The sequence below is a fragment of the Lissotriton vulgaris genome, chromosome 3_1 (genome assembly GCF_964263255.1).
Source record: "Lissotriton vulgaris chromosome 3_1, aLisVul1.2, whole genome shotgun sequence".
NCBI classification, from domain to species: Eukaryota; Metazoa; Chordata; class Amphibia; order Caudata; family Salamandridae; genus Lissotriton; species Lissotriton vulgaris.
This window is the reverse complement of record NC_141689.1, coordinates 374,745,262-374,770,661: the sequence shown is the minus strand read 5'-3', so window position 1 is coordinate 374,770,661 and position 25,400 is coordinate 374,745,262. Positions and strand designations below refer to the sequence as shown.

Here is a 25,400-nt window from a genome sequence, read left to right as displayed (position 1 = left end):
ACACACACAGCCACACACACACACACAGAGCCACACACAGACACAGAGCCACACACAGACACAGAGCCACACACAGACACAGAGCCACACACAGACATAGAGCCACACACAGACATAGAGCCACACACACACATAGAGCCACACACACACACAGAGCCACACACACACAGCCACACAGAGCCACACACACACAGCCACACACACAGAGCCACACACACACACACAGAGCCACACACACACACACACAGAGCCACACACACACACAGAGCCACACACACACACACAAAGCCACACACACACACAGAGCCACACACACACACAGAGCCACACACACACACAGAGCCACACACACACACACAGAGCCACACACACACACACAGAGCCACACACACACACAGAGCCACACACACACACAGAGCCACACAGACACAGCCACACACAGCCACACATACACAGCCACACATACACACACAGCCACACATACACACACAGCCACACATACACACAGAGCCACACATACACACAGAGCCACACATACACACAGAGCCACACACACACATTCTCCCCAGAATAATGCCTATCAATCCGGGCACACTATCATAGCGCTAACCTGTGCACTACAGATCCACATAGCGTGGAGGGCCTGATAACCACGCATCGCTAATACCCTTCAGTTGCTCAGTTTTAATGTAAAAGCAGGGATGTGGAATTCCTATAGCCCGACTCCGGGGACATATTGTTTGGGGTAAAGGGCAACAAGTTTTCAAGTGTATTTTGTCCTTGGGACAAGTAGGCCCAACCCGTACAGCACAAACCCTTTGGCTGCCTGTTTACAGTATCCCATTATCGATCAGGAAAGGGCAATGTCTGCAGTTAAGGTAATATTTGTGTCTATGTGTTAAATGCTGTTCAAGATTGTATTTATGGTTCATTAATGCAAAGACTTTATAATTAGGGTTAGTACTAAAAGTAAACGCTGTAAGCTCGGCCTGCACTACTGACGGTGGTTTCAGTATAAATATGTATACACGTTTTCAAAGTTTAGTAATATGAGGCTATGTATAATACTCCCAGAATGCTCTCAGACTATATGAAAATATTTGCCGAAGCTTCAAAGCAAGAGTGATGATTCTTTGCTTTAAAAATAAAATGTTTAAAAAAAATGCAAGTAGGGAAAAAAAACATTTTGCTACTGTAAGATTTTAGGTACCATATCTTTGCAGCATCATTTAGCAACATGTTGATGTATGCTTGTATATCCCAAAAAATATTCATAATGGAAAATCAGCGTAACCAGTTTAAATACGATTACCGGAAACAAAAATAAACAAGCATTGGCAAAGCTAATAGGTCTCACATTGGTGGTCAGCCTTTTGGTTTTGTGAATGCGTGACTTGTTCAGGCATGGTTTTTGTAAAACCGTATCTGTGTGGGAGCTGCTGGGCCCTCACCATTCTAACAAGCATTGGCAAAAGGAAAATACTATTTTTTAGTCTTAAAAGCACACATTGCCACAGCAGTTCCGGGCACTGAACAAAACTACTTTGGGTGCAATTATGCTCCTAGTCAAAGAGCAGAATACTGTCACTGACAGTGAAGCCATCTGATAGACAGAGAAAAAGAGAGCGAGAGAGAGACAGAGTTTTATTAAACACAATAGGTCATGGTTAACGCCAGGCCTAAATAGAAGCCCAATTATTAACGAAAGTCTCAAAAGTGCATTCATGGTATATATCCTAGCATTAAGTGCATATATAGTTTCCATTAATTCACAAGAATTTACAGAAGTAGGCCAAGACATAGAACTCCCAGAAATTATTTATGAACTGAATTTGAGCAGGAGCACATGTGCATGTGTAGATAGGTGTCGATGCGTGTTTCTTGAACCTCAAGATTCACTTTCACATCCGCACAAAGTGTGCGGATGTGAAAGTGAATCTTGAGGTTCAAGAAACACGCATCGACATTTATACTTGACCCTGTGACTCAGAAGGGTACTCACATCAAGCACCAATCACACTTCAGAAATCTGGCTCAAACAAATTTACACCGTCAAAAACACTTGAGTGCGGAGCCGTAGTTCCATTTGGTTCAAACATGTGTAGATAGGCTCATGTGAAAATCTTTATGTTTCAAGTTCACTTTACCTCTAACCACTTTTTCCCAACCCTGGAAGAAGTTTCACAAATGCGACTGTCAGGAGTAAATTTCCAACCTTTTTCAGTATGGGAAAATATTAGAAAAGACTTTTTGCAAACACAGCACGCACATTAGTAGGATTGCACAGACACAAAAGGGCATTCCAACCCTTGAACTATTTCTTACCAATACCTTCAACCCAGTATGTAGACCTGCAGAAACGTTGCAGCATAAGGGAATTACTAGTATGCAACCCTACTATGGTACGAGCCCTGGTATAATTAGAGAGGTTATATCAGAACTATTATATAATGAGATTTCTGCTGTAATTTGTCGTCGCATTACATGGGACAAAAGGGACAAGTGGATTTTGTTACAGGCCAAGTAGATTTATGAAGCAACCTGCCCCATGGACAAGTAGATATTTTATTAAATTCCACACCCCTGAAAAGGCATATTGCACGTTGTTTTAATCGCAGCACATGCGCACGTTGTGTTCCCTGACTGTTCTGTGCATGGGGAGGGGGGCCAATGGGGACTGCCTTCTCGCGCTGGCTTGCATCCAATGGCAGCTTTGCTCTTTCTCGATAAAGCACTGCTGATAAAGGGAATTTGCTATCAGCATTGGGGGCCAGCGCATAAGTGTGGTAACATTGGGGCGCTCACGGCTGGTCGCGTTGCACTGGATGGCCTGCGGTTGAGCAGCTGGGGCGGTTTATATTGGCACAAGGCGATTTCAAGCAGCAATGTACAGGCCACCCGATACGTTGACAAAGGCACAAGGTCACAGCAGCGGTAGGCCCGCACCAGCCGCCACAGCGCAGACCGGGGACGAAAATGTTGATATCATTGGGAAGTATGTATGAAGGATGTAATAATGCTTTTCCCACATGCTAACTAATATCTGAACCGATTTACAATGTTCTGTTGCATTATGCGTTTGGGGCCTTTTATCTCAATTGGTTACGGTGTGGTGCAAAGAGTAACATGGTTTCAGGTTCGAGCCACATACAGGTCAGTTATTTTACTACAGATTCTGTATCGTCAGGACAATGCTTCCCTTCCCTGCATTGTCTTGCCCACAATTTTTAGCCAAGTGTCCATGCAGCGGTAATGGCGGCCACCTCGCACGGGGTTGCGCATTTATGTTGGGGCTATTGCAATGCTTTACGGTAAGGGGCGAGCTCAAGTCAATGGGTATATGGCTTCGGCAGCTTATTAAGAGGAACGTTTATTTTATGGCCGGTGCGATTACATGGGTGGGTGCACAAACATGTGTTAGCCAGCCACTTAGCAGGTTGCGTCCCGAAACTTGGAGTCTTTCGGTTTCAGAAGCAACAAAAAAGCAAACCACAGGAATCATACAAACGGTGGAAGACTTAAGCCAAAAGCAACTTGGAGGTAAGAATAAGGGGGAGAACAGTGCGGACAGAAGGGCCCTGGCGCTAATCAACCAGAAGTTAGCGAAAGTGGCATCAGGGGACTACGGGACAGAGGTATTGCACGAACCGGACAGCCTCTTAAGTTGATTTCTCTTTCCAGACAAAGATGCACATGCATACCGAGCTAAGTGAGCCGCCGAGAGGTATTACAGGCTAGATTGTTGCAAGCGCCGGCGAACGAGCAAGGAGAGCTAAATAGAAGTCAGTATTCACTTCACCACGCAGAACAAGTCCGTAATGGAGGAGCAGAGCTCGCCAGCTTATTCTCTATGGATGAGACCCCCGATCGGACGACGTACACATTTCTCTTTTAGCCCCGTCCTTTTCAGACTGGGCTCCCGGACTTCCTGCTGACTTGAAAGGTTTCTTATCTTCTTTATGGGGCCATCTGGACCCATAAAGAAGATAAGAAAGCTTTTACCACAAACGTAAGGCAAGGAACCCAGTCTGAAAAGGACGGGTCTCAGAGAGAAAGAAGAAGGTCACCAGGACCTCTTCTCCAATGGCTGGCCACCGTTTAGGAAGCCAACCAATGGAGAAGAGGGGTGGGGCTTAACCCTCGCTAGTGAAGTACACTCTAAAACATAAAATATCACGAGCTCGACTGCGCCTGTGCGCAGTACGCCACGCGAGACCTAAAAATGGCGGTATTTGTGAAATCAGAACTGGTAGGCCATAGGCCTTAGTCTCACTAAGCATGAAAAAACGCACCAACACATTCTGACCAAGCAAATGAACAGTTTGTCAAGCATTTCTTTTCAATTTTCAAAGATGACGAGCCCAGTAAATAAACACTTCAGTATTTGCAGAATATTGGTGCCTTTAAAACGATATCACAACTTTGATACCCAGTTGAAGGATCTTAACAGCATACTGGTGAATACGCATTTTGGAAAACAATGCAATCCGTGAACCTTCGAATATTATTAAATTCTGTTTAAAGACAAGCATAGAGAAAGAAATGGGACATGCGACACAGACAGTAGACAAAACACATTAAAGTAGAAATGAAATTGGTTACCTGTGTGCTTTCGAAGGTGCTCTTTAAAATGTCCAAAATGGTCAAATTGCTTTTCACAGTATTGGCAAACATGTATTTTTTTCCCCGGTCTCGGCTTCTTGTTGGCTCCATCTTCATCAAGATGGTAACAGGTGAGGTGCTGTTTCCAGGCAATCTCTCGTACGTACCTTTTATTGCATATGTCACACTTGAAAGTCTCAGTGGAGTGTGACTTCATGTGTTCCTTAAAATGGTAAAACAATTTAAATGAACGGTTACATTTCTCACAATGGAACAAGTTGTTGGCATGTGACAGCTGTACTTCCATAATTTCAATGTCTTCTACCTGTTTGCATGTCAGCTCTGTTTCAGGGCTACCTTCTTCTTCTAACTGTCTTTTTCTTTCTCCTTGCCGATACTTGCTAGTGATATCTGCTAAGAGGGCCAGTGCAGAGTCATCTGACGAACCTGTGCTTTGTATATATTGTATGGTTTGTTCTGCTGAGGTGTCTTCTTCCAAGGTATCTATGGCATCATCTTCTAACTCAATTGCCCCATCAGCAATTTCCACCTCAATTTCAACAGGCTCCGCTTCAACGGACGGTAAAGTTTCTGTGATGACATTTGAGGTTTCTGCAATTTTCCGCTTTTTGGTTTTATTACTTTCTGGTGGACTGTCTTCAAAAGGAGAGGAATTTTCATTGTTTCTGAAATAAATATGCAGTTATGAAACAAATAACCAATGACATTCTTTATCACAACAAGCAGTTATCGATAAAAGACAATATATTGAGTACCTTTTCGGGTAAGGTTCTCACTCTATAATCTGAAAAGCTAGTTGAAATGTTAAATTAAAACCAGGACACTGCATAATTTTACATGTATATTGCCCATGTATCTTTACACGCAATTCCTGTACAACAGAGTTGTACAAAGGAGAAAGCAAACAAACTATGATTAACAATGAGTTAACTACAATGGCCAAGGCTTTCGGATTCCACATCAGTCACACAATGGTTGACAACAACTCCAATCAGAATAAACATTCAACCTCATACCAAGACTTGAAATTAATGTCACACTAATACTGCAGGAGAGAAGTCCGTCTTGGGCAGAACCTAAATGCTTTTACCTTTTCCCTCTAACCCTAGTTTGACCTGAGCAGAAATTCTGGCCTTTGATAAAGTCGTCAAACCATAAGTTTGTTTTAGGAACCTCTGTGCTTGTAATAAGATCAAAATGCTCTGTCGCATGACAAAATGAAGCATTCGTTTCCCACAGTACAAGAATATGTACCGTTCACGTTTAAAATCAGCACAAACATTTAAACTTAATCCGCATAACCTGGCAAACACAAAAGGTTGGGTTCAAATGTCTTTACTACAGTGCACTTGACAGCATATCTATCACACCATTTATTTCTTGGAGCAAGACTTGGAACACTTTTGCTATAATTTTCTGGGAAAAGGATGGACCTTTGCTATACTACAATTCCCAAGTCAGTGTAAAGTGTAAGAAAACTGCAGTCCCTAGGTAAATATGGTGATCAAAGGCCTATATTTACAGCATACCGTGCAGAGGAAGTTTTTTCCACTGCTTAAGACCAGCCATACAGTGGAATTTATTGGATCCCTTGTCCTAATCAGCTCGGATTCATTTAGGGTGATTAATGTAATCAGCTGGTCCAGGTTGTAAACTCAACATCAGACCATTTAGCCCAAGGCAACCAGACAAAGCGTGAATCTGAAAAAGCTACATGTCAATCCCTCTTTTTTCACTGGTTAAAATGACATACATTGCTGTATTTCAGGATCCTGTGCTTCATACATTACACTGAAACAGAGTCCTAATAACAGCAAAATCTGTTCTTGCATTATGTTCAAAGGAGGTACACGGGTTGAGTAGGAATCTGGACAGTATGTATGCAAAGGTGTAAACTGATCTCCAAGTGGCCACTCTCAAAATTACATTGATAAAGGCATTCCTTACTAGAACAGCAGTGAGTGCATTTCTACCTCCTAAGCAAGCTACAAGGCCTACAAGGAAGAGGACATTTAGCCTCTGATAGAAAAGGGGCACAGGACACTAATCATCTAGCTTTTTTTTCGCCAAGAAAATGACAGACTGAAGATGGTCGGAGAACAACACGGATCTTAACAAAAGGCCTACCTTCATATTTCCTCCACATCAGACTCTACCTGAATTAACCTTTGAACAGGCAATGATTAAGGACATGGAATCATTCTTACAGAACTATAAATGTCCCTTTCACAACTTTTCCATCAGAGCGATTGAAGTTTTAACATCATTAATGACCCACCCGGACACAGTGATCACACCAGCAGACAACGGGGAAGGTACGACTACTGAACAGAATGCTAAAGATTACTTACTGATGGACAGATGTACATTACCAAAAGGTAAATTGTGGCCCAACCACAAGACTGAAATTTAGAGATCAAAGTTTTGAAAGGTCACTTAAAAAAATGGGATAAACAGATAAGCAGAGTTCCACCAGACAGAAATTCTGACTACTTCATAATTTAATATTTTACCAAAAATTTCCAAACAATGCACATCTCCATCAGGCAACAGTATCATGTATAGGATCCATCCTTGAACCCTTCTATCAATTTACAAACATTTATTTTATAAGACTAATTGTGAAGGCTATGACCTTGTTCACTACAAGTGCATGCCACTGGAAATAAGCGATTGTGCAGTCATGGTCGTGTTTGCATAATTATAGCAAGAAAACTTTCGCTCCAACGCTTCAAACAATACCAAAAGCACAGCAACACTTGTTGCCACACAGGCATTAAACTGGTACTAATGAGATGCAACATATGCCTACAGTGTTAACAAGTGTAACAATTAGAAAGTAATGATATCACAATATTTGCCACATTGCAACACATAATTCAACTTTTTTTTGCTGCCTAATTTAGTTAACCTTAACACATAATTTTCCCTTTCCCTGCCACATCATTCCAGTAGCCCTTCCCGCAAGACACTAAAGACCTCCTCAACCTGTCAAAAGACGTACTATATAAAACCCCGTCCTCATCCCCCAACCCCCGAAGAGATTTTTACACTGGCATCCCACAAAAAGGGACTCTGAATGCAGTACCGCATCTTCTACTAGCAACACCTCTAGACACAATTGCTTCTGTGGACTTTATAAGGCAGTGTGCTAAACTGGCCATGACAAAAAACCTTTCACTTGGGAGTACCAACTGTATCCACATATCACAGGTACTTCTATACTGAGTACTTTTTCACCAAGCACGGCTAATCTGAATTTGCACCATTTTCAAGCCACACATCTATTTCATCTATCAATCTGTACCATTGCTTGACCAAGTTTTAGAAAAACTACAAATATATTTTACTATTTTTGGAAGGGGAAGAAAATAGTGCTATATTCTTCAACGTAAGGTTAAATAATTGCAATCCCATTTGAATTTTATGAGCACCTTAAACAGGCAACATATAGCTTTTCTAGACTTAAGGATCACTGCTGACAATGAGAGATTGAGGCCAGAAATGTACAGAAAACCCACAGATAGACTCCCTTTACATTTCCTCAGTTTTCACCCACGATGCCTGTGATATTTAATAACAACGCCTAAAACAGGCTGAGGCGGGAGGAAGAAGAAAATCACCTCTAAAGTAAAACCAAGCTGGTGGGCTATGGGGGATTTGTTTCTGGTGGCACCAACAGATTTGGTTTGGGGGGTAACGGGAAGAAGAGTGGCATTTTTCACCATTCAAACAATCGCATAGTCGAATATAAATGATGCAGACACTAGAGTTCAGCCTTAGCTTAACAGGAACAGACATATGCATGCAAAACAAAAACAGATAAAAGCTACCTGATATCAAGTGCTTTAATGGCCTCATGCATCTGTAAGTACTCTGCCGCTTTCCAGACATCATTTACATCTTCATCCCCTTGAATCAATAGCTTTGCAGTGTATGTGAATTCAATCAGGTGACGGAATGCCATGTTGCTTACACCTGTTAAGTAGGAAAAAGATAAACGGGCTCTTGAAAACTACCTCCCACACAACCATAAGTGTTCTCCATCTGCTACAAAATGCAATCCTTCAACCTCCACTACTAATAACTGCCTAAGCTAGTCAAACACAATTAATAAAGTCTGAAATTTACAAATCATACACAGTATAAAAAGCTCTGCCTCAAACATTTAAAACATCAAATAAAAAGATTTTAAAAAGCAATAATACGATAGACAGTCCGAAATCAAGCTGAACATTGATTGTAGGATCACTGGGACAAGGGGATTCTATGAACAAAAAGAGAAACGTGCATAAGCAGTTTCAGGACTGACCATGGCAATAGGCAAGTCACTTTTTTGTTGCAATAATATCGTTGGGGACTTTGCTGTTGTCCTCATCAGGAGATGGTTACTTTCATTCTTCTCTGCAGTGCTAACTTCTGAATGCAATTGCCACATTTACCATTATGCTTCTTTGTGCAGAAAGTTAGAAATACTTGCATTAGGAGACAGAGGGATTCCCTAGAAGGTCATTTGTGGATAGAATTAGAAAATAGACTCCAGCATATCTAAAGTCAATTTGTGATGGTGCCCAACAAACGAGCCAGCTGGCAACCCTTCCATATTTATAATTTCTATTTGAACTGTAGTTCGTATTCCTATTCAGAGCTCCACTTGCTGTAGCATAAAATTCACTCAATGCACCTCTTCCCTGTCTGAGAAGTAGCTTAACAAATGTATTCTTGGTGTTCCAGATACTGCAAAGGTTGCCTGTTCAATTGGCATCTGTGCCTGGTCAAAACCCAGACTGCTTGGGCTTACTCATCTCTCAAACTGCACCCTTCCCCACCCCGCCACCCTAAAGCCTTAACTCTGACAATAACAGAGTCAACTGAAATAAAAACACATATTCCAGGGTCTCTAAAACGCGGAAAAGGACCTCTCTGCATCAACTTATACAACTTTGCCAGTCTTGTTGTATTTCCTAATAGGGTTACAGTTCCTGATCCCCATAGCTTGGAAATAGAGGCAGACTAGAGGAGTTTGGGGAATTCAAAAGGCTTAGCATAAGAATGGGACCCCCTCTATTTTTACTACAATGGTCAGGGAAAGAGAGGAAAAGCAAAACACTATCAAAAAATATATTCCCCCTTGACCTCTATAACTTTAACGGTATATATCCAACACTTTAATTTTGGTATTTTAATACATAAGGGCAAACAACAAGAAAAATTTTTGGGGGAACTTTATAATTTTATTATTTTTTTCATTAGTTGTATTTCTTAGTACAAAAGTTTTTTCCCATTTATCGATTTATCACATCAGTTAATATATTTTATCAAAAAACACATAGTATAAAACACATCATATTGTAATATCATCAGTAAAAAACTATTTCATGCAGGGAAAACAATATACAAAACAATCAACACTCTCACAGGTACATACACCCCTTACTTATCATGCATACTACATTCATTCTTGATTCTGCGTCTGAGGGATCGCAGGTGGTAGTGCAAATTAATACGCAAGGTCGACGCGTTTCGGCAGTGTAGACCGCCTTCCTCAGGACCTGTCTTGCAGAATACTCATGCACAAACAATATTTTTATGGCCCCTGCATGGTTGGGTATCTTCAATTCTGGGAAAGGATTCCTATCAGGCTTCAAGTATTGACTTTGAAAGGCGCAGTGCTGCCTCAGGTCGCCCTCACTTTCCGCCGTCAGAGAACGCTTTGCGGGAAAGATGTATTACACCTATAGACAAGATACACCACGGTTTCGAAAATAATAACACAACGGTTACTCGCGTTTCTAACCACTGAGAGAGTTACTTCATGCTCCAAGTTTCAGACATTGTGGCAACAAGTTAAACATCGGATCTATAAATAACAAGCCTTTGCACCAACAACCAGCAGAAAAAGATAATATCTGATAAAATAGGAAGTAATACAAAAATAAGCCCTGAAGTCAATACTTGAAGCCTGATAGGAATCCTTTCCCAGAATTGAAGATACCCAACCATGCAGGGGCCATAAAAATATTGTTTGTGCATGAGTATTCTGCAAGACAGGTCCTGAGGAAGGCGGTCTACACTGCCGAAACGCGTCGACCTTGCGTATTAATTTGCACTACCACCTGCGATCCCTCAGACGCAGAATCAAGAATGAATGTAGTATGCATGATAAGTAAGGGGTGTATGTACCTGTGAGAGTGTTGATTGTTTTGTATATTGTTTTCCCTGCATGAAATAGTTTTTTACTGATGATATTACAATATGATGTGTTTTATACTATGTGTTTTTTGATAAAATATATTAACTGATGTGATAAATCGATAAATGGGAAAAAACTTTTGTACTAAGAAATACAACTAATGAAAAAAATAATAAAATTATAAAGTTCCCCAAAAAAAATTTCTTGTTGTTTGCCCTTATGTATTAAAATACCAAAATTAAAGTGTTGGATATATACCGTTAAAGTTATAGAGGTCAAGGGGGAATATATTTTTTGATAATTCAAAAGGCTTACTCTTGTTATATGTATGTAAAGCGGTTTGTGCACCGAAAGAGAGAACTTTAAAACTGCTCATATACTACTAATGATTCCACTAAAACTCACCTAAATCCTCTGAGAGTTTGACTTCATTTGGAAAGCAGAGTTACTGTGCTGCACATCATCCTAAGGCACTGACCTACAGACCAGTGAGACATTTGTGGCAGCTTAACGCGCTCCCAAATCAACCTGTTAGTTTCAGATCTTGAACACATCCCATGCAGGGAATCTAGACGAAGTCTCACGAGAGACCAGGATTGATAGGGACAGCTTGTCTATTAAATAAAACACGATCTTACCCCCACACTCTTTCCTATCCTCAATACCTCCATCTACAAGTCCTTTTTCCCTACATAGCTTACAGCATCGGGAAATTATTGGAATAGAACAGCATAGGAGCATGCAGCAAGATGAACAAAGTTGCTGGATTCTACCACATGATCCATCTTCGTAATCTATGCAACCACCACAGAGCCTTTATGCATTCATATCCAAGTGCTAAAATACATTCTAACAGGTGTAAGTACATTCATAAGATATCATAAATGTCTAGCAGCCTCCTAGCCTATTGTAGATGCACTGGGAAAACAAGGTTCTATAATCAGACAGATTTCATTACATGCTTACCCCCTCCCCATTACATACTGAAACGGCATTCTTCTTTGACATACATAGTAATAATCTTGGAAGGCCGCAGAAGAAGGAAATGCCAGTGATGAACAGTGGTGTAACAAAACAAAGAAACAATCACCTTCTATTTCCACAAGAGGCTCCTGGGTGAAATCCTGAAAAAACTTGTAGAAGAATTGGCTGCAGGCAGCAAGAACAGCCTTGTGAGCCTTGAACTGGTGACCTACAATGAGAAAGACTCATATTGAAAGCAAATATAAACGTACTTTCACTACAATGCTTTAATATTGAATCATACATGCCAACATTGGAGAGCACAATACGTGTAAAAAACATTGTAACCTTGCACACCATGCCACCGGAGTTTTGACCCAGCTATCTGCAAATCAGTTTTGACCCTGGCATAGTGTGCAAAATAACTATGGATTGGGATGCCACCTGGTTGATTTCCAGTGGCTGAGATGAATGTCATGCTTCAACCCTCATCAAGTTATGTATTTTTTTCTTGTTTAAGTCATGCAACTGAAAATAACACTGTATTAGAAATGTACCCAGTCAATGACCGAACAACAAATAGGCTTGGTTAACTAATCTGCTTTTATTTAGTTAAAATTAATCTGAATACTGTAAACCATAAATTGTGTAATTAAGGTTTTGCCTTTAGAAATTGGTAGATTTTGTAACAAAAATTCTTTTATATATCTTTCTAACTAGATTGTTTTTAATATAAGAAAGCATTGTCCTGAAGAAGGTGACCAACGTTTTCACCGAAACGCCGCGTCAACAGTTTTCTTGCTTTTCAAATAGTTTTTTTTAACAAATATATAATGTGATGTTTTAATAAAATGTAAAATTGTTTTTAACAGTATTGTGACAAACAAACAGATCAGCTCCTATTTTTAATAAATAATTTTCAATACAAAATGCAAAACCTTTTCTTACTTCATTCTTGTTGAAAGTTGCACCAAAAAGGGTTGTCATAGAATTGTTTAAGAATTGTCTAGACCAATGTTAGATTTGTGAATTTGTTATTTTGTGGGGTATAACTCCAAACATTGACTATACTCACGCGGTTACCATAGAACGAGGCTTAGCAGGGGGACTATTCATTTGGTCTCAGCTGCTACTAAAAATTAGGAAAAGGGATCCCCTTTATATTTGCCGATTACAAACCCATTCCCTTTTCGTCAAAAGGGTGTCTCCCAATACAATTTTTTTTGTTAGTAATACAGTTTTTAGTCTAAATCTAATGTTAGAACAGTGTGGCCTTCGTTCCGCCTCTCTCTTCCATTGGCTAGCTCCATAAATGGAGGCTAGCCATTGGAAGAGAGATCTGCCCGTCATTTCCCGAGGCGATTGGTGGGCGTTCCGCCGATTCTTTCCCTCTCCGCAATGTCATGAAGACGTGGCCACTGTGGGCGTGTACTTTTTTTTTTTTTTACACCGATGTTTGTGTTCATTGTTCGCCTTGTCCCTGTCCCGCTGGCTGTTTCCTGACCACCCTCCCGCTGTCCGTGTGCCCGCCCCCCTTCACGCTGTCCGTGTGCCTGTTAACCCGCCCCCTCCCACTGTCCGCTGTGTGCCTGTTAACCCGCCCCCCTCCCGCTGTCCGTGTGCCCGCCCCCCTCCCGCTGTCCGTGAGCCCTATAGTACAAGTTAAAATACATACATAACAAGCCCGTCCCCCCTCCCGCTGTCCGTGTGCACGTGCTTCTTGTTTGTAGAGTGAGTAAACAGATTCATTTACTTCTGTAATTTACCAGCCTTAATAATTCTTACCTAACGCGTTTCTTAAGTAATGCCTACCCAAGAAATCGGAGAAAGGAGGAGCGAGTCAGCATTTGACGGTGGTACTCTACAAATGCGCGTGGATCGGAGAGGGCCCCTGCCTCTCGGATCCCGTCGGGCCGAAGCCCAATTTCATGGCCAGCTGCACCTTCCATTACTGCCCGAGAACCTGATCTCGTGTCCCCGCGCCGCGCTGACGGACAGGCCGCCAGTGCCAGTCAAGAGGCAGCCGAGAATTACAGGCTTTGCCTTGAGCCTGAACAGTTTGCCGTCTCTGCGGGGGTAATGTTCCTGCAACCAATTTGTCGCAGCGCCAAGCGGTAATTAAATCGAGCGCGCTTTCTCCCCCAGCCGCCCGGCGGGATCCGGCGCAGCTGGAACAAGCGGCATCTTTTCGCTGCATACGGTGGTTGGTTATGTGGCGCTACAGCCTGTAAATACCACCGGCGCTTTTATCAATACCTGTAGCCTACAGGATTGATAAAAGCGCTGGTGGGGTTTAAATAGATCCTGCGCACCGCTTCACTAATTAGGTCTGCTCTAGAGACAGCCAGCCTTGTGTTTTCAAAATTATGCATAATAAAACTGCACACAGTGCAGATGCACCCCGGATCCGGCAGCTATTGTTGAGCTTGATCAAGACTGGAAATATGCCGAGTCTGTCCTGGTGTAATTTGTTGACACCCAGACACGTTCAACAGCGCCTGTAGCCATCTGCCTGAGGGGCCTCTGTTATTTTGACTTCCAGCTGCGCCCAAAGCAGAGGCTTGATTTAAAGGACCTCGGCCACTCTTTAGTTCAAGTGTCCTCCTGAGTGGGTGCTACTTGGAGCCTAGCGCCTAGATGTAGAGATGGGTGAGCCAGCAAATTAACAGGGAGAGAGGAGCCGAACCAAGCGAGCCAGGCCTTAAAATATAGGGCATGTAAACCATGCAACAAAAAACGTGCTAGAAACTAATAAGGTGTCTTTATTAATATATATATATATATATATATATATATATATATATATATATATATTTTAATTCTCGTAAGTTTCGCCGTAGTATATCGGATAATATAACTGCGTTTAGAAATATATATTAATTTTTAAGTGATGTTTTTAAAGATGAACTGAGAAACATGCCTGCTCTTACACGCTATAACCAAATACAACCGTGCTATCCCTCCGGGTCTCACAGGCTCTTGAAATAGCAGTGAAATCACTCCAGTCCTTACAGGCTCTCACTTCAGACAGCAGAGGTACCGTCTCTGCTCTTACAGGCTCTCTCACTGTGGAGAACAAACACTAGCCCTCCAGATCATACAGCAGTCAAAGCGCACCGACTCTTACAGGCTTCCACCATCGCTAACAGCTCTGTCCTTTCTGCTCGTACAGGCTATCTCACCGTAGGCAACAGTGTTAGCTCTCCAGATCTTACAGGCTATGTGTGTGTCTTAAGTATGAGAATTGTTTATACGCGTGGGTATCCTCTGTATTGTAAGGCAACTTCAAAGTTAGTGCCATGGTCAAATAAAGGCCACAGCCGGGTAAAGAGTGAACTCCTGTGGTACACAACAGAAGGGGAGGAAAGGGTCACAATTTCACCTGCTGGGGTTGCTCCAAAAATAACAAGTGGAAACATCTAATGTTATCTGAGAAAGAGGCCAATTCCCTGAATAATGACTCTAAAACAGTAGTTTGATCAACAATACCCAGCCCGCACAGAAGTTCAGCATAACAGATAGCAACACTGTTCTTAAAACCAAGGAGGGAAGGTAGGTTTCAAACCCTAAAAACAAGCAAATTTACTCCTATAAAAAGGTACAAATCCCAGGAAAAGTCAAAAACCAGCGAGCTTTAGCCTGGCAATGCAGATGTATGTCATGTTCTCTAATCTAAACTAAGCAGGTCTGAAACATACCCAATGGGGGCAAAGTATGCAAAAAGGGGAGCAGGCACTCTAAGAGTAATTCCAGTATCTCAATCAACTGCTACATCCAAACCACCACCTTGGTTCACCCCCAGAGGAGAGACTTACACCCAAATTCACATCCCTGGCGCCTTGCCCTTATCCCAAGCACTTCTCTTTGGGAAATACAACAATTTTACTGGGCACACTTTCCAATTCTCATACCTACTGCGCTTAAAAATATTGCAAATCAACCAAGATGTCTGTTGGATGGACACCATCTGAGCTAGCAGTCTCAAAATGATACTACTTATCAACTATCAAAGACCTATTGAAGACCATCAACAAATTACAAAACCTTTAAAATATCTTGTTTTCAAACAACCAATGAGGTGATCTGCTGTTATGCTGCTGTACATTTTCTTAGCACCAAGACATCATACACAGAAGTGGATGTCATGTTCCCTATGAGATCTAAAATAGTATACTGAATAGTGGATGGCGAATGTTTGAGAAGCTGCACTTTCATCACTGACCAGGTTATTTTTGCTAAATTTGTGTTCTCGGAAGCAATAAGTATGGAATGACAAAAGTACTTTAGTAAATCAGATATTAGGTAGGTCTAGTTTCGTTTGAAGTGACAAACATTCAAAAAATGCACCAAGAGCAGGATCAAAAAAGGTGAACCCAAAGATCATTCTGCTGGCAAGTTCCCAAGCCTTTCAAGCTCCTGTAAACTGATGCCCAAAATGCATTCCTACTGAGAAGTATATCAGCATCAGTTTCATGACCAGTTCAGCTTCCTACAGATTTGAACCACACAATTATTTAACCACAACCAACATTTAGGTTACAGAATGTCATGCCTTCAACAAATATATTTATGACAAGACAAGTGAAACAGCTAAATGAAGACAGTTCTGCCTAATAACATGTAAAGGCAGTACGTCTAACACTTCGAAATAAAGCTTCATAAAGACATTTTCCATTTTTAAAACGTTTATCCGAATAAAACCATGAAACAGGTCTGAAGCACTGGCATACCAAGCTGGGTTTCGGTTCAAATCGAGACTGACTAAATACATTGTGTTTGACTATAAATAATATAGATAAAAGAGTTTAAGTAAGGTAGAGGCTCTTTCCGAAATACCCATATCGTACAGCTAAAGGCCTAGTTCAAGTTTTCTTCCATAAACCAAACAACTAAACTCTACAGAAACATTGTCCTCTAAAACCCAAAAAACATGTTGCATGGCCTGCTTCAGAAGTGCTAGCATTACTGGCTCCTGGAGCTTCATCCTCATTGGCAATGAAAAAATCATAATTGTTTCCTTCCAAGAACATGGTTTGGGGTTGACCAGAATTCCTGGAAATTAGTGCAAACAAAGCCAGCAAAAACAGTTTCAGAGAAGGCAAACATCTGATCTTAATGTTTAAGATGCGATTGTGGAATAATAAAAAAAATATCTATATTATCTTGTAAGTGTTCAAACCCCTGAAGAGAGAGGATCACTATTACAAAACCCATCTGAAACTATAGACTGAAGCTGGAAATACAGAACAAAAGGTGCTTATGCAATTAAACAAATATTGGCAAAGCCAATAGGTCTGGTGTTGCTTGCAGACCTTTTGGCTTTGCCAGTGGTTATTTTGTTTGTTAATTGTTATATGAAGACACACAACACGTTAAATGGCCAGGCAGCAATGTTGGGGGAGATGCTGGTCCTTCGTATCAGTAAAACAAGCATTGCTCAAAATCAAATGCATATATTTTTAATACCATAAAAGCAGATATTGCACCATTAGTGCCTGGCACATAGTGTCGATTTGCACATTGCAAGCCAGGCAAGCCCTAGTCTGAAGTGGGGTGACCCTGTGCCTCGTGCTGTATGATGTGCAGAAGCAAAATCTGAATGACATTACAGCATACCGCAGAAAAAAGCTGCCTGAAAGTCCCTGTATGTATACTATACACATTTGTATTTAAAAACAAAGGGGCATATTATTAAGCGGCAGCGATAATTATCGCTGACCGCGCTTAGCGTGAGATTTTTTATTGCCGGCTAATGCTGGAAATCATCGCCATGCTAGCGCTGTATTAACAATGCTTAGCGCTATGGCGATAAATATTCTAGCGATAGCGGGGATATCGCCGTTTTCCATGGAACAACGCTGTCCAGCTTTCCGGCGATGTTCCATGGAAAACAGCGATAGCCTTGATGATAGGACCTTTGGTCTTAGCCACACAATCCACCTCCCATGTTAGGTATGTCTAAATTTTTAATTTAACAGACGTTAAATTCCATCGTTAAAGCCCAGTTAGCACGTAAAAAAATCCGCGCTAAACCGGACGGGGCTTTGTTGTAAATACAGCGAAGCACCGTTAGCGATATTTTATAATGTAGTTGTAAGGGGCACGCCTACCTTGCATTTTATTAGCGATACGAGGCGATAGGAAGCCGGGCGCTGAGGCAAGGAAACACGCGTTAGTGTGTCCTTGTTAATAAAGCGATAAAATTATCGCTGCTTTTCGCCCGAAAACAGACGCTAAAGCTAGCGATAATGTGATCACCAGACTTTGATAATATGCCCCAAGATCTTGGCTGATCCCAGACCTAAAAAATAAACATAAAGTGGATAAACAAGGCAAGTGAGCTGAAACCGTGCTCAAACTTTCTGTTCAAACTTGGATTGAAAATTTATTTATTTCCAGTATTTATAAAGCGCGACACTCATCCCATGGGATATCACGGCGCTATGAAACGAGGGAGACTGCTGATGGCTATGCTGGGTGATTTCGTTTTTTGGGAAGAGGTGAGTTTTTAATTTTTGCCGGAATTGAAGGTAGGTAATGGTATGTCTGAGATCTACAGGTAATTCATTCCACCTTTTGGCTGCCAGGTATGAGAAGGCTGCTGTCTTAAAAGCCAATATGGGATCCCATATTAAGCACTTGAATCAAAATGAAGTAAGCCAGATAAATATCTAAAAATAAACATTGAAAAGTGAGGTTAATTTGAACTTAGTCCAAAAGAAACTCAAGCATTCAGGCGTAACTATAATAGAATCAATTCATGAAAATGGAATTAGACATAACTCCAGAGTTTTAAGTGTGAGGCAAGCTCTGCACTACAAGTGTTAGTACATCATACGTTTGTTTTTGAAATAGGTGTAATATTTTAAGCTTTACCATAATGCAAAATGAAAATATAAAGCTTTGAATTACCCAAATAAAATGTAGTGGAGGGAGGAGAGCATATTTCAGGTTCATATTCTTAAAATGTGATTTTCTTTTAAAGGAGCATATTCTGTATGCCACCAATAATGGGCTGATATGATAAATCATTGACAATAGTCTTCTTTGCAAATAGACAGTTGCTTTAAAATATGTGCTAATAGCCATTTACGATATGTACCTATCTACAATATGATATAACATTCACATTTTCTGTTTTAGAATAGAGATATGAATCCAAGTCTTGTTTATAGGACAGGGGTGGGGGAATCATATCGCCCAACGCCCGAGCCATGTTGTTATTTGTTACGGGCAAGAAGATTTAATGTCTATTTTGTCCAACGGACAAGTAGACATTAAATCAGGTAAGTAATACAGGCCCAGAGTACCCACAGCCAATCAAAAAGGCTGGAAGCGAGCCAGAGACCCGTTAGAGGGCTCTGATTGGCTAGCAGCCCATGACTGGGCTCGAGCCTAGCCAGTGACTGGCTGGGGGAGTGAAACGTCAATCTCACTCAGCTAGTGGTAGTTTGTTGCCTGCCGCGGCGATGCTTACAATTCTGTTAAAAATAAGCACTGCCATAATGCCCGCTTAGAGCGTGTATCTTCTTGCAACCAACTCTCTATAAATACTAATATAAACTCACTGCCTGCTGTCACGGAATGCGTCTAGTGAGGCTTCCTTGTGGCTGCAGGAAGGGCGGGCTCATATTGACCTAATCGCTGCTATTGGAGCAGTACAGTAGCCGTGCTGATTGCACCTTTTAATTGGTCGGCAGATTCAAACACCCCTTTCGCGCCAGGCGTGCTTCAACAATCCTAATGGAACGAAGGCTGAGAGGCTCCCTTTGAGCAGGTCAGTGTGCAGTACTTCTCCCGGTATCATGGCGAATTGATGTCAGCAAATAGGAACAGTAGAGGAGACTGGCAGACTGTGTGCTGCATCACAGCCTGTGAGTGCTGGTGTGCAGACTACGAGCATCGCCAGCCCATGTCCAGCACCTTAGTGCGGCATTTCCTCACTCACGGGATGGCCTGCCTGTGCGTCATGTCATTAGTGCTTTGCAGAGCCGAACTTGAACTTAAGGTACACGATTACTTTTAGGTGTATATATATATATTTTTTTTTACTTTATTTTGGGGTTTTACATCGATAACCTTCATCAAAGAGTGCATTACAGTTACACATTTCAGTCTATTTTCACAATGCATGTGTAGATTCAGATCACCGGAACATGTATCACAGTATGTCAATACAATAGCATCATCAGTCATTTCAATAGTGCAATCAGTTATAGCATGTACCATAGCACAGGCCCCACACAACTTCATTGTATTCCCATGAGAAAGGAGGTCATCACAGAAGCCGCGCACTGCAAGAGAAAGCGTCCCCCATATGTCAGTCCTGATACAAAAGCCTCCTAGCAGGATGATCCAATGTCTGTTCGTAAAGCACCTTCCTCCATCCCAAGATCACGCCCAAAGTGGCTTCCACAACAACCCGGGCCACCTGATGTCAACTCACATCTGTTCGTATAGTGAAGAGTGCCCCAATGAGAGAGTCAAGGGGGTTCTTAGACCGGTGGCCCCTCTTCGGTATCGGTATTCTCTTGGGATAGGTAACATTGCAAAGAGGCCCAAATATCGCTGGGCTGTGAAGTTATTGGCAACAATTCAGAATATGTATTTAACTGTTCCTGGCAATAAGTTAGGTCATGTAGCCATTCCTTAAATTTAGGGGCCCTGCCCCTGCCCCATCGACATGTAACTCTTCTTTTTGCCACCAAGAGGGCCAGAGCAACAAACTTGCGGTGTGCCGCCTGTAGGGGTTCTACGTACCCCAATAGCGCTAGAACAGGGGAGGGAGCTACCTCAGTGTGAATCATTTTGGACTGCGCTGCGAGTACCTGAACCCAGTAGCGTTGGACTGCATCGCACGCCCACGCAAGATGTAAGAAGTCAGCCCCTGGAGCATGGCATCTATCACAGTGGTCAGTAGTGCGAAGTTGAAGTCTATATATTCGGGCCCGGGTGTAATATATGCAATGTAAAAACTTATAATGTATAGTTCTATGTCTACTGCTAGCAGAGATGCGTTCTGTTTGCTGGAGGCAAATGCCCAAATGCCCATTGCTTGTCTGTGAGGTATTTCTAGATCTAGGTCCCATTTCAGTTTGGCTGCCAAAGGTAGGTAATCTATTTGTGTATGTACTGTCCTGTATATTGTCGACACTGGCTTACAAGGGTTGTCATTTTGGAGTATAAGCTATAAAGGGACTAAGGCCACCGGTTCATTCAGAAAGTCAGGTGTCCGTGCCTTCAGTCCTTGACGGAGCCTGATGTATAGAAAGATTTCAAGCGGAGATGGTTGTATGCCTTCATACAGATGTTCCATGGAGCGAAACGGACCATTAGGATATAGATCTCCCCAGGTGTCTAAATGAATCTTGTGGAGCAGTTTGCGGTATCCCGTTTCCTGTAATAGGGGCATATTTGGGTGGTAGGCCAGTGGCAACAACGGCGCATAGAGCATTGCAACCTCCAGTCTAGCAGCCAGTCGGGTCCATTCCATGCGGTAACTGTGCTCATCACTGTTGTGGGCGTTTTGTCCCTGCCAGGTACCAAAGCGTAGAGTGCACCTTCTATAGGGATAGGATGGGCCAGCCAGTGCTCAGCGGCTAGCTGGGGCATATATCTAGGTTGATGTACCCAAAAATAGGCATAATGAGCTTGAGCTGCCTGGTAATATAGTTCAAAATCAGGCACACCAAAACCGCCCTGGTTATAGGGCCGAATTAGGTTGTCCCATTTTAGACAAGGGGACTTTTCGCCCCATACAAGTTTAAGGAGTTCTGACTGAAGTTGTTAAAAAAAGGACCTGCCCGGGTAGAACGGAATATTCAAAAAGAGGTATAGTAGTTGTGGAAGGATCACCATTTTGATCAAGGATGTCCTACCTGCCATAGAAAGAGGCAAGGTAATCCAACGTGCAACGTTATCAATAATGCGATTCATAGTAGTGCCATAGTTGGCTTGGAGTAGCTCATCTCTATCTTTTTCTATGTGTATACCCAAGTATTTGAAATCCCCGTCGCTCCAGGTGATAGGATAATACAAGTCAAAGCGTGTTGTGGAAGGCGTGAGCGGAAATATGCAAGACTTACTCCAATTAATCTGAACTCCTGAGAGTCTACCAAATTGTATGAATTCCCTAAGAATTGGGTTTAGGTTTTCGCTCGGATCACGTATATACAAAGTGATGTCATCTGCATACATCGATATTAGTATTTGCTTTGGAAAAGAACGTAGTGCACTGTCTCTATGATGTTGTCGCAGTTTGGCGGCTAAAGGTTCCGTAGCTATCGCGAATAAGAGAGGCGAGAGGGGACAACCCTGCCTGGTCCCCCTGGTGATGGGGAATTCCGCAGACAGTCTGCCATTAATAAGTACTTTGGCCATCGGATGCTCATAAAGGAGCCGGATCCAGGAGATGAATATTGCCGGAAAGCCCATCCTCTCCAGGACTTGAAACACATAATCCCATTCAAGGGAATCAAACGCCTTAGTGGCATCGAGGAAACCGGCCGCCATTGGTTGGTCTTCGTGCACTGAGTTGAGGACGGAGAAAAAGGTACGCAAATTATGTGAGGTTGTCCTGCCAGGCACAAATCCGGATTGGTCAGGTAGCATCAGGGTGGGAAGTAGGAGGCTGATACGATTAGCAATAAGTTTGGCAAGAACCTTAACATCACAATTTAGCAATGAGAGTGGACGATAAGAGTCACATTTGTTTGCAGGTTTTCCGGGTTTGAGTAGTGATGTAATAAGTGCAATCCTCATAGATGGTGGCAAATGGCCTACCTCAAGGGCGTCTTCATAGACCTCTCGCAATACAGGGGCCATAAAGTCAATGTAAGTTTTATCAAATTCAATTGGGATTCCGTCTAGTCCCGTGGCCTTACCTGACCTCATACCCATACCCATAATCGCTTCTCTCACTTCATCTAATTCAAAGGGCGCACTAAGAAAGGCCCTTTGTGCATCACTAAGCCAGCCCAGGGAGACGTCAGCTAGGTAGTCTTGCAGCCGAAGATCTTCCACTCTAGAGGAAGCATACAGTGTGCTGTAATATGACACAAAGGAATTAAGGATTTGTGAAGTGTCTCGAATCACCACACCTTCTGGGTCTTCAAGTTCAAGTATAATATTGGGTGTGCGCGCCAGTTTAATCGTGGAGGCCAAGGCCTTTCCTGGTCTTTCGCCTTCGCCATAGCGGCGAGCGGTCCAGTACTTGCCTCTAAATTCCCTAGTGGCTTCAACAGCGTACTCAGAAATTTTTTCCCGTACCTCCAAGAGGGCGGTATCAGTGGGAGCATTAGCCAATGACGTTTCTAGGCGTTTAAGTTCTTTTTCCAATGTCAGTATTCGGGCCACAATATTCTTTAGGACCCCGGCTCCTTTAGCAATGCAAATCCCTCTTAACGTTACCTTGAATGTGTCCCAAATAGTTTCAACGTCCCTAACTGAATCTTTATTCCTCCTGAAAAAATCAAGACATTCATCGCGCAGCTCCTCTTGAAAGGTGGTGTCTAGTATCATCGTAGGTTGCATTTGCCAAGCAGTTGTGGGGGGGGGGGGGGGGAGCCAGGTCCGCCGAGCGCAATGTGATTTTCACAGGGGAGTGATCCGAATATGTTCTGGGGAGGTGTTGTGATCGAACAAGCGAGGTATAAAGCTGTGACGTCAGGAAGATATAGTCAAGCCTGGCCCATGAGCGCGCTTGTGCTGTAAAGTGTGTGCCCTCCCTCGTATCAATGTGGAGGCGTCTCCAGGCGTCTACCAGACTGTGGTCTGTAATTGCAGCACAAAGTTCCGTTCGCGCCTTAGTGTAATGTTGTGGGGCTGGGTGTGATCTGTCCAAGGAAGGATCAAGTGTGGTATTAGTCTCCTCTCCAAATGAGGTTGTGAGGTCCCGTCCCCACAATCGCCGTGCACAGCTCAGTGAAGAACCCCGGGTCGTCAACGTTGGGACCGGAGCAGCACACCAATGTGACCGCTATGTGCCCTAGTCTACCCCACATCATGCAGTACCTCCCTTGAGAGTCTATCTTGGATCCAGCCATAGCAAAGGGTGTAACCCTTCTTACCAAAATTGCTGTGCCCCTAGCATATGTCGAGAAGGATGAGAACAGTGTGGATCGCCCACCTGTTGGCAAAGGTGTGAGTGGTCTGTGCCCTGAAGTGAGTTTCTTGGAGAAAGGCTATGTGTATTGAGTGACGATCCAGGTACGATAGAACCTGTCGCCATTTCCTGGGGTCCCTAAGGCCTCTGACATTCCACGTTAAAATATTTAGGTCAGTGTCCCCCATGAGTGGTGTAGGTCTCATCTCTCAAAAGGTTATTTGACGATGGCCAGTGAGCAATCACTCTGAATCTCAGTATAGCATGCACTCCGGTGGTCGTCAGTAGTCTTGTGCTTGTGTGTATAAACTGCACTACGAGAATACCTTCTCGCATACAACCACAAATTCCTGTTGTGTCAAGATATAGCAACTCTTCGGTAGGTTTCGTGACTAACATTATCTCGTAACATTGTAACCAAACATCCCCCCCCCCTCTGTGCAACAACCCCCAATGTCCCGCTCTGGAAGCAGTTAAAAAGACATTTAGAATCAACGCGATAAGTCCCATCCAACATTGCGCAAGGTTCCACCCCTCATCCTCCCCACATCGCAAGACCCCATAAAACACAATTACAAGCAATGCGATAAGACTCATCCGATAGTGTGCAAGGTAACACCTCCCATCCTCCCCACATCGCAACACCTCACAGTGTATTCGGGTAAATATCAAAATCCAAGACACATCAGCATGCAAGTCTAAACTATAACATATGTTAGGCGCTGTGGTATTGAAGTGCCGGAGCACGCACCGCAAATAAACAACTGAAATATTGCCAAAAGTAGTTCAAGTGAGGCAGGGAAGATATCTCCAAGGCCCCATTCTGCTCCAAACAGCGCGCCACCACCCTCCTTCCACTGAAGCAACCCCAACTTGCCAGTAACCCCATCCCTCCCCCCACCCTCAACAATTCCAAAACAACCCAACATTTGCATCAATGTCAACAAGTGCAATGGGGTACTCCCTATGGGGTGCGACCTAGGCGCGCACATAGCCACCCCCCACACCTTGCCCATCGTCCTGTTCGGCCACATTAGGGCGCAATCAAGGGAGTGGGGGGGGGGGGGAGGGGGAGGGTTGCCTGGAATACTTTACCTCCAACGGTCCAGTGCCCATCCGGTGACTCCCGAACAGCAAGCGAATCGTCTTTTATATTAGTCCCTCCAGTGGTCCTTAGAGGGAAGCCCATGGGATGTAACAGCACGCAGGTAGGTAGTGTCTACTATTACTCATCTTTATTTGCCGAGTGGAAAGCTTCTTGTTGTTCATCGACATTGCGCCTGTTCCCAGTGCGTTCTTGTTTCAGTTTCTTCATAAACTCTTCCACCTGTTGTGGGTTCGTAAAGAAGTGCTGTTTAGCTTGATGTGTCACTCAATTTTGCTGGGTACAGTAGTGCATAGTCCACTTGTGGTGCTCGGAGCTTTTTCTGGACTTCCAGGAATTTGCGACGCTGTTCTTGCACCACAGGCGTGAAGTCTGGATAAATGGAGAAGTTGACCCCCTCGCACGTAAGGGTG

General features: G+C 42.9%; 1 protein-coding gene across 2 annotated transcripts in view; it reads right to left on the bottom strand.

The window, feature by feature from the left end:
- ZBTB35 (zinc finger and BTB domain containing 35) overlaps positions 1-25,400 on the bottom strand; it is a 169,951-nt gene that overhangs the window by 126,606 nt on the left and 17,945 nt on the right. Inside the window, exons 3-6 of one of the 2 annotated variants that reach the window (XM_086960600.1) lie at positions 11,907-12,008; positions 8,457-8,601; positions 4,928-5,288; positions 4,603-4,825 (exon numbers count right to left, since the gene is read on the bottom strand). In XM_086960600.1, coding sequence (XP_086816726.1) covers positions 4,603-4,825; positions 4,928-5,288; positions 8,457-8,601; positions 11,907-12,008 — 831 coding nt within the window. Of the gene's footprint in view, positions 1-4,602; positions 5,289-8,456; positions 8,602-11,906; positions 12,009-25,400 lie in introns of both variants that reach the window. The other variant, XM_086960599.1, reaches the window with a different exon arrangement.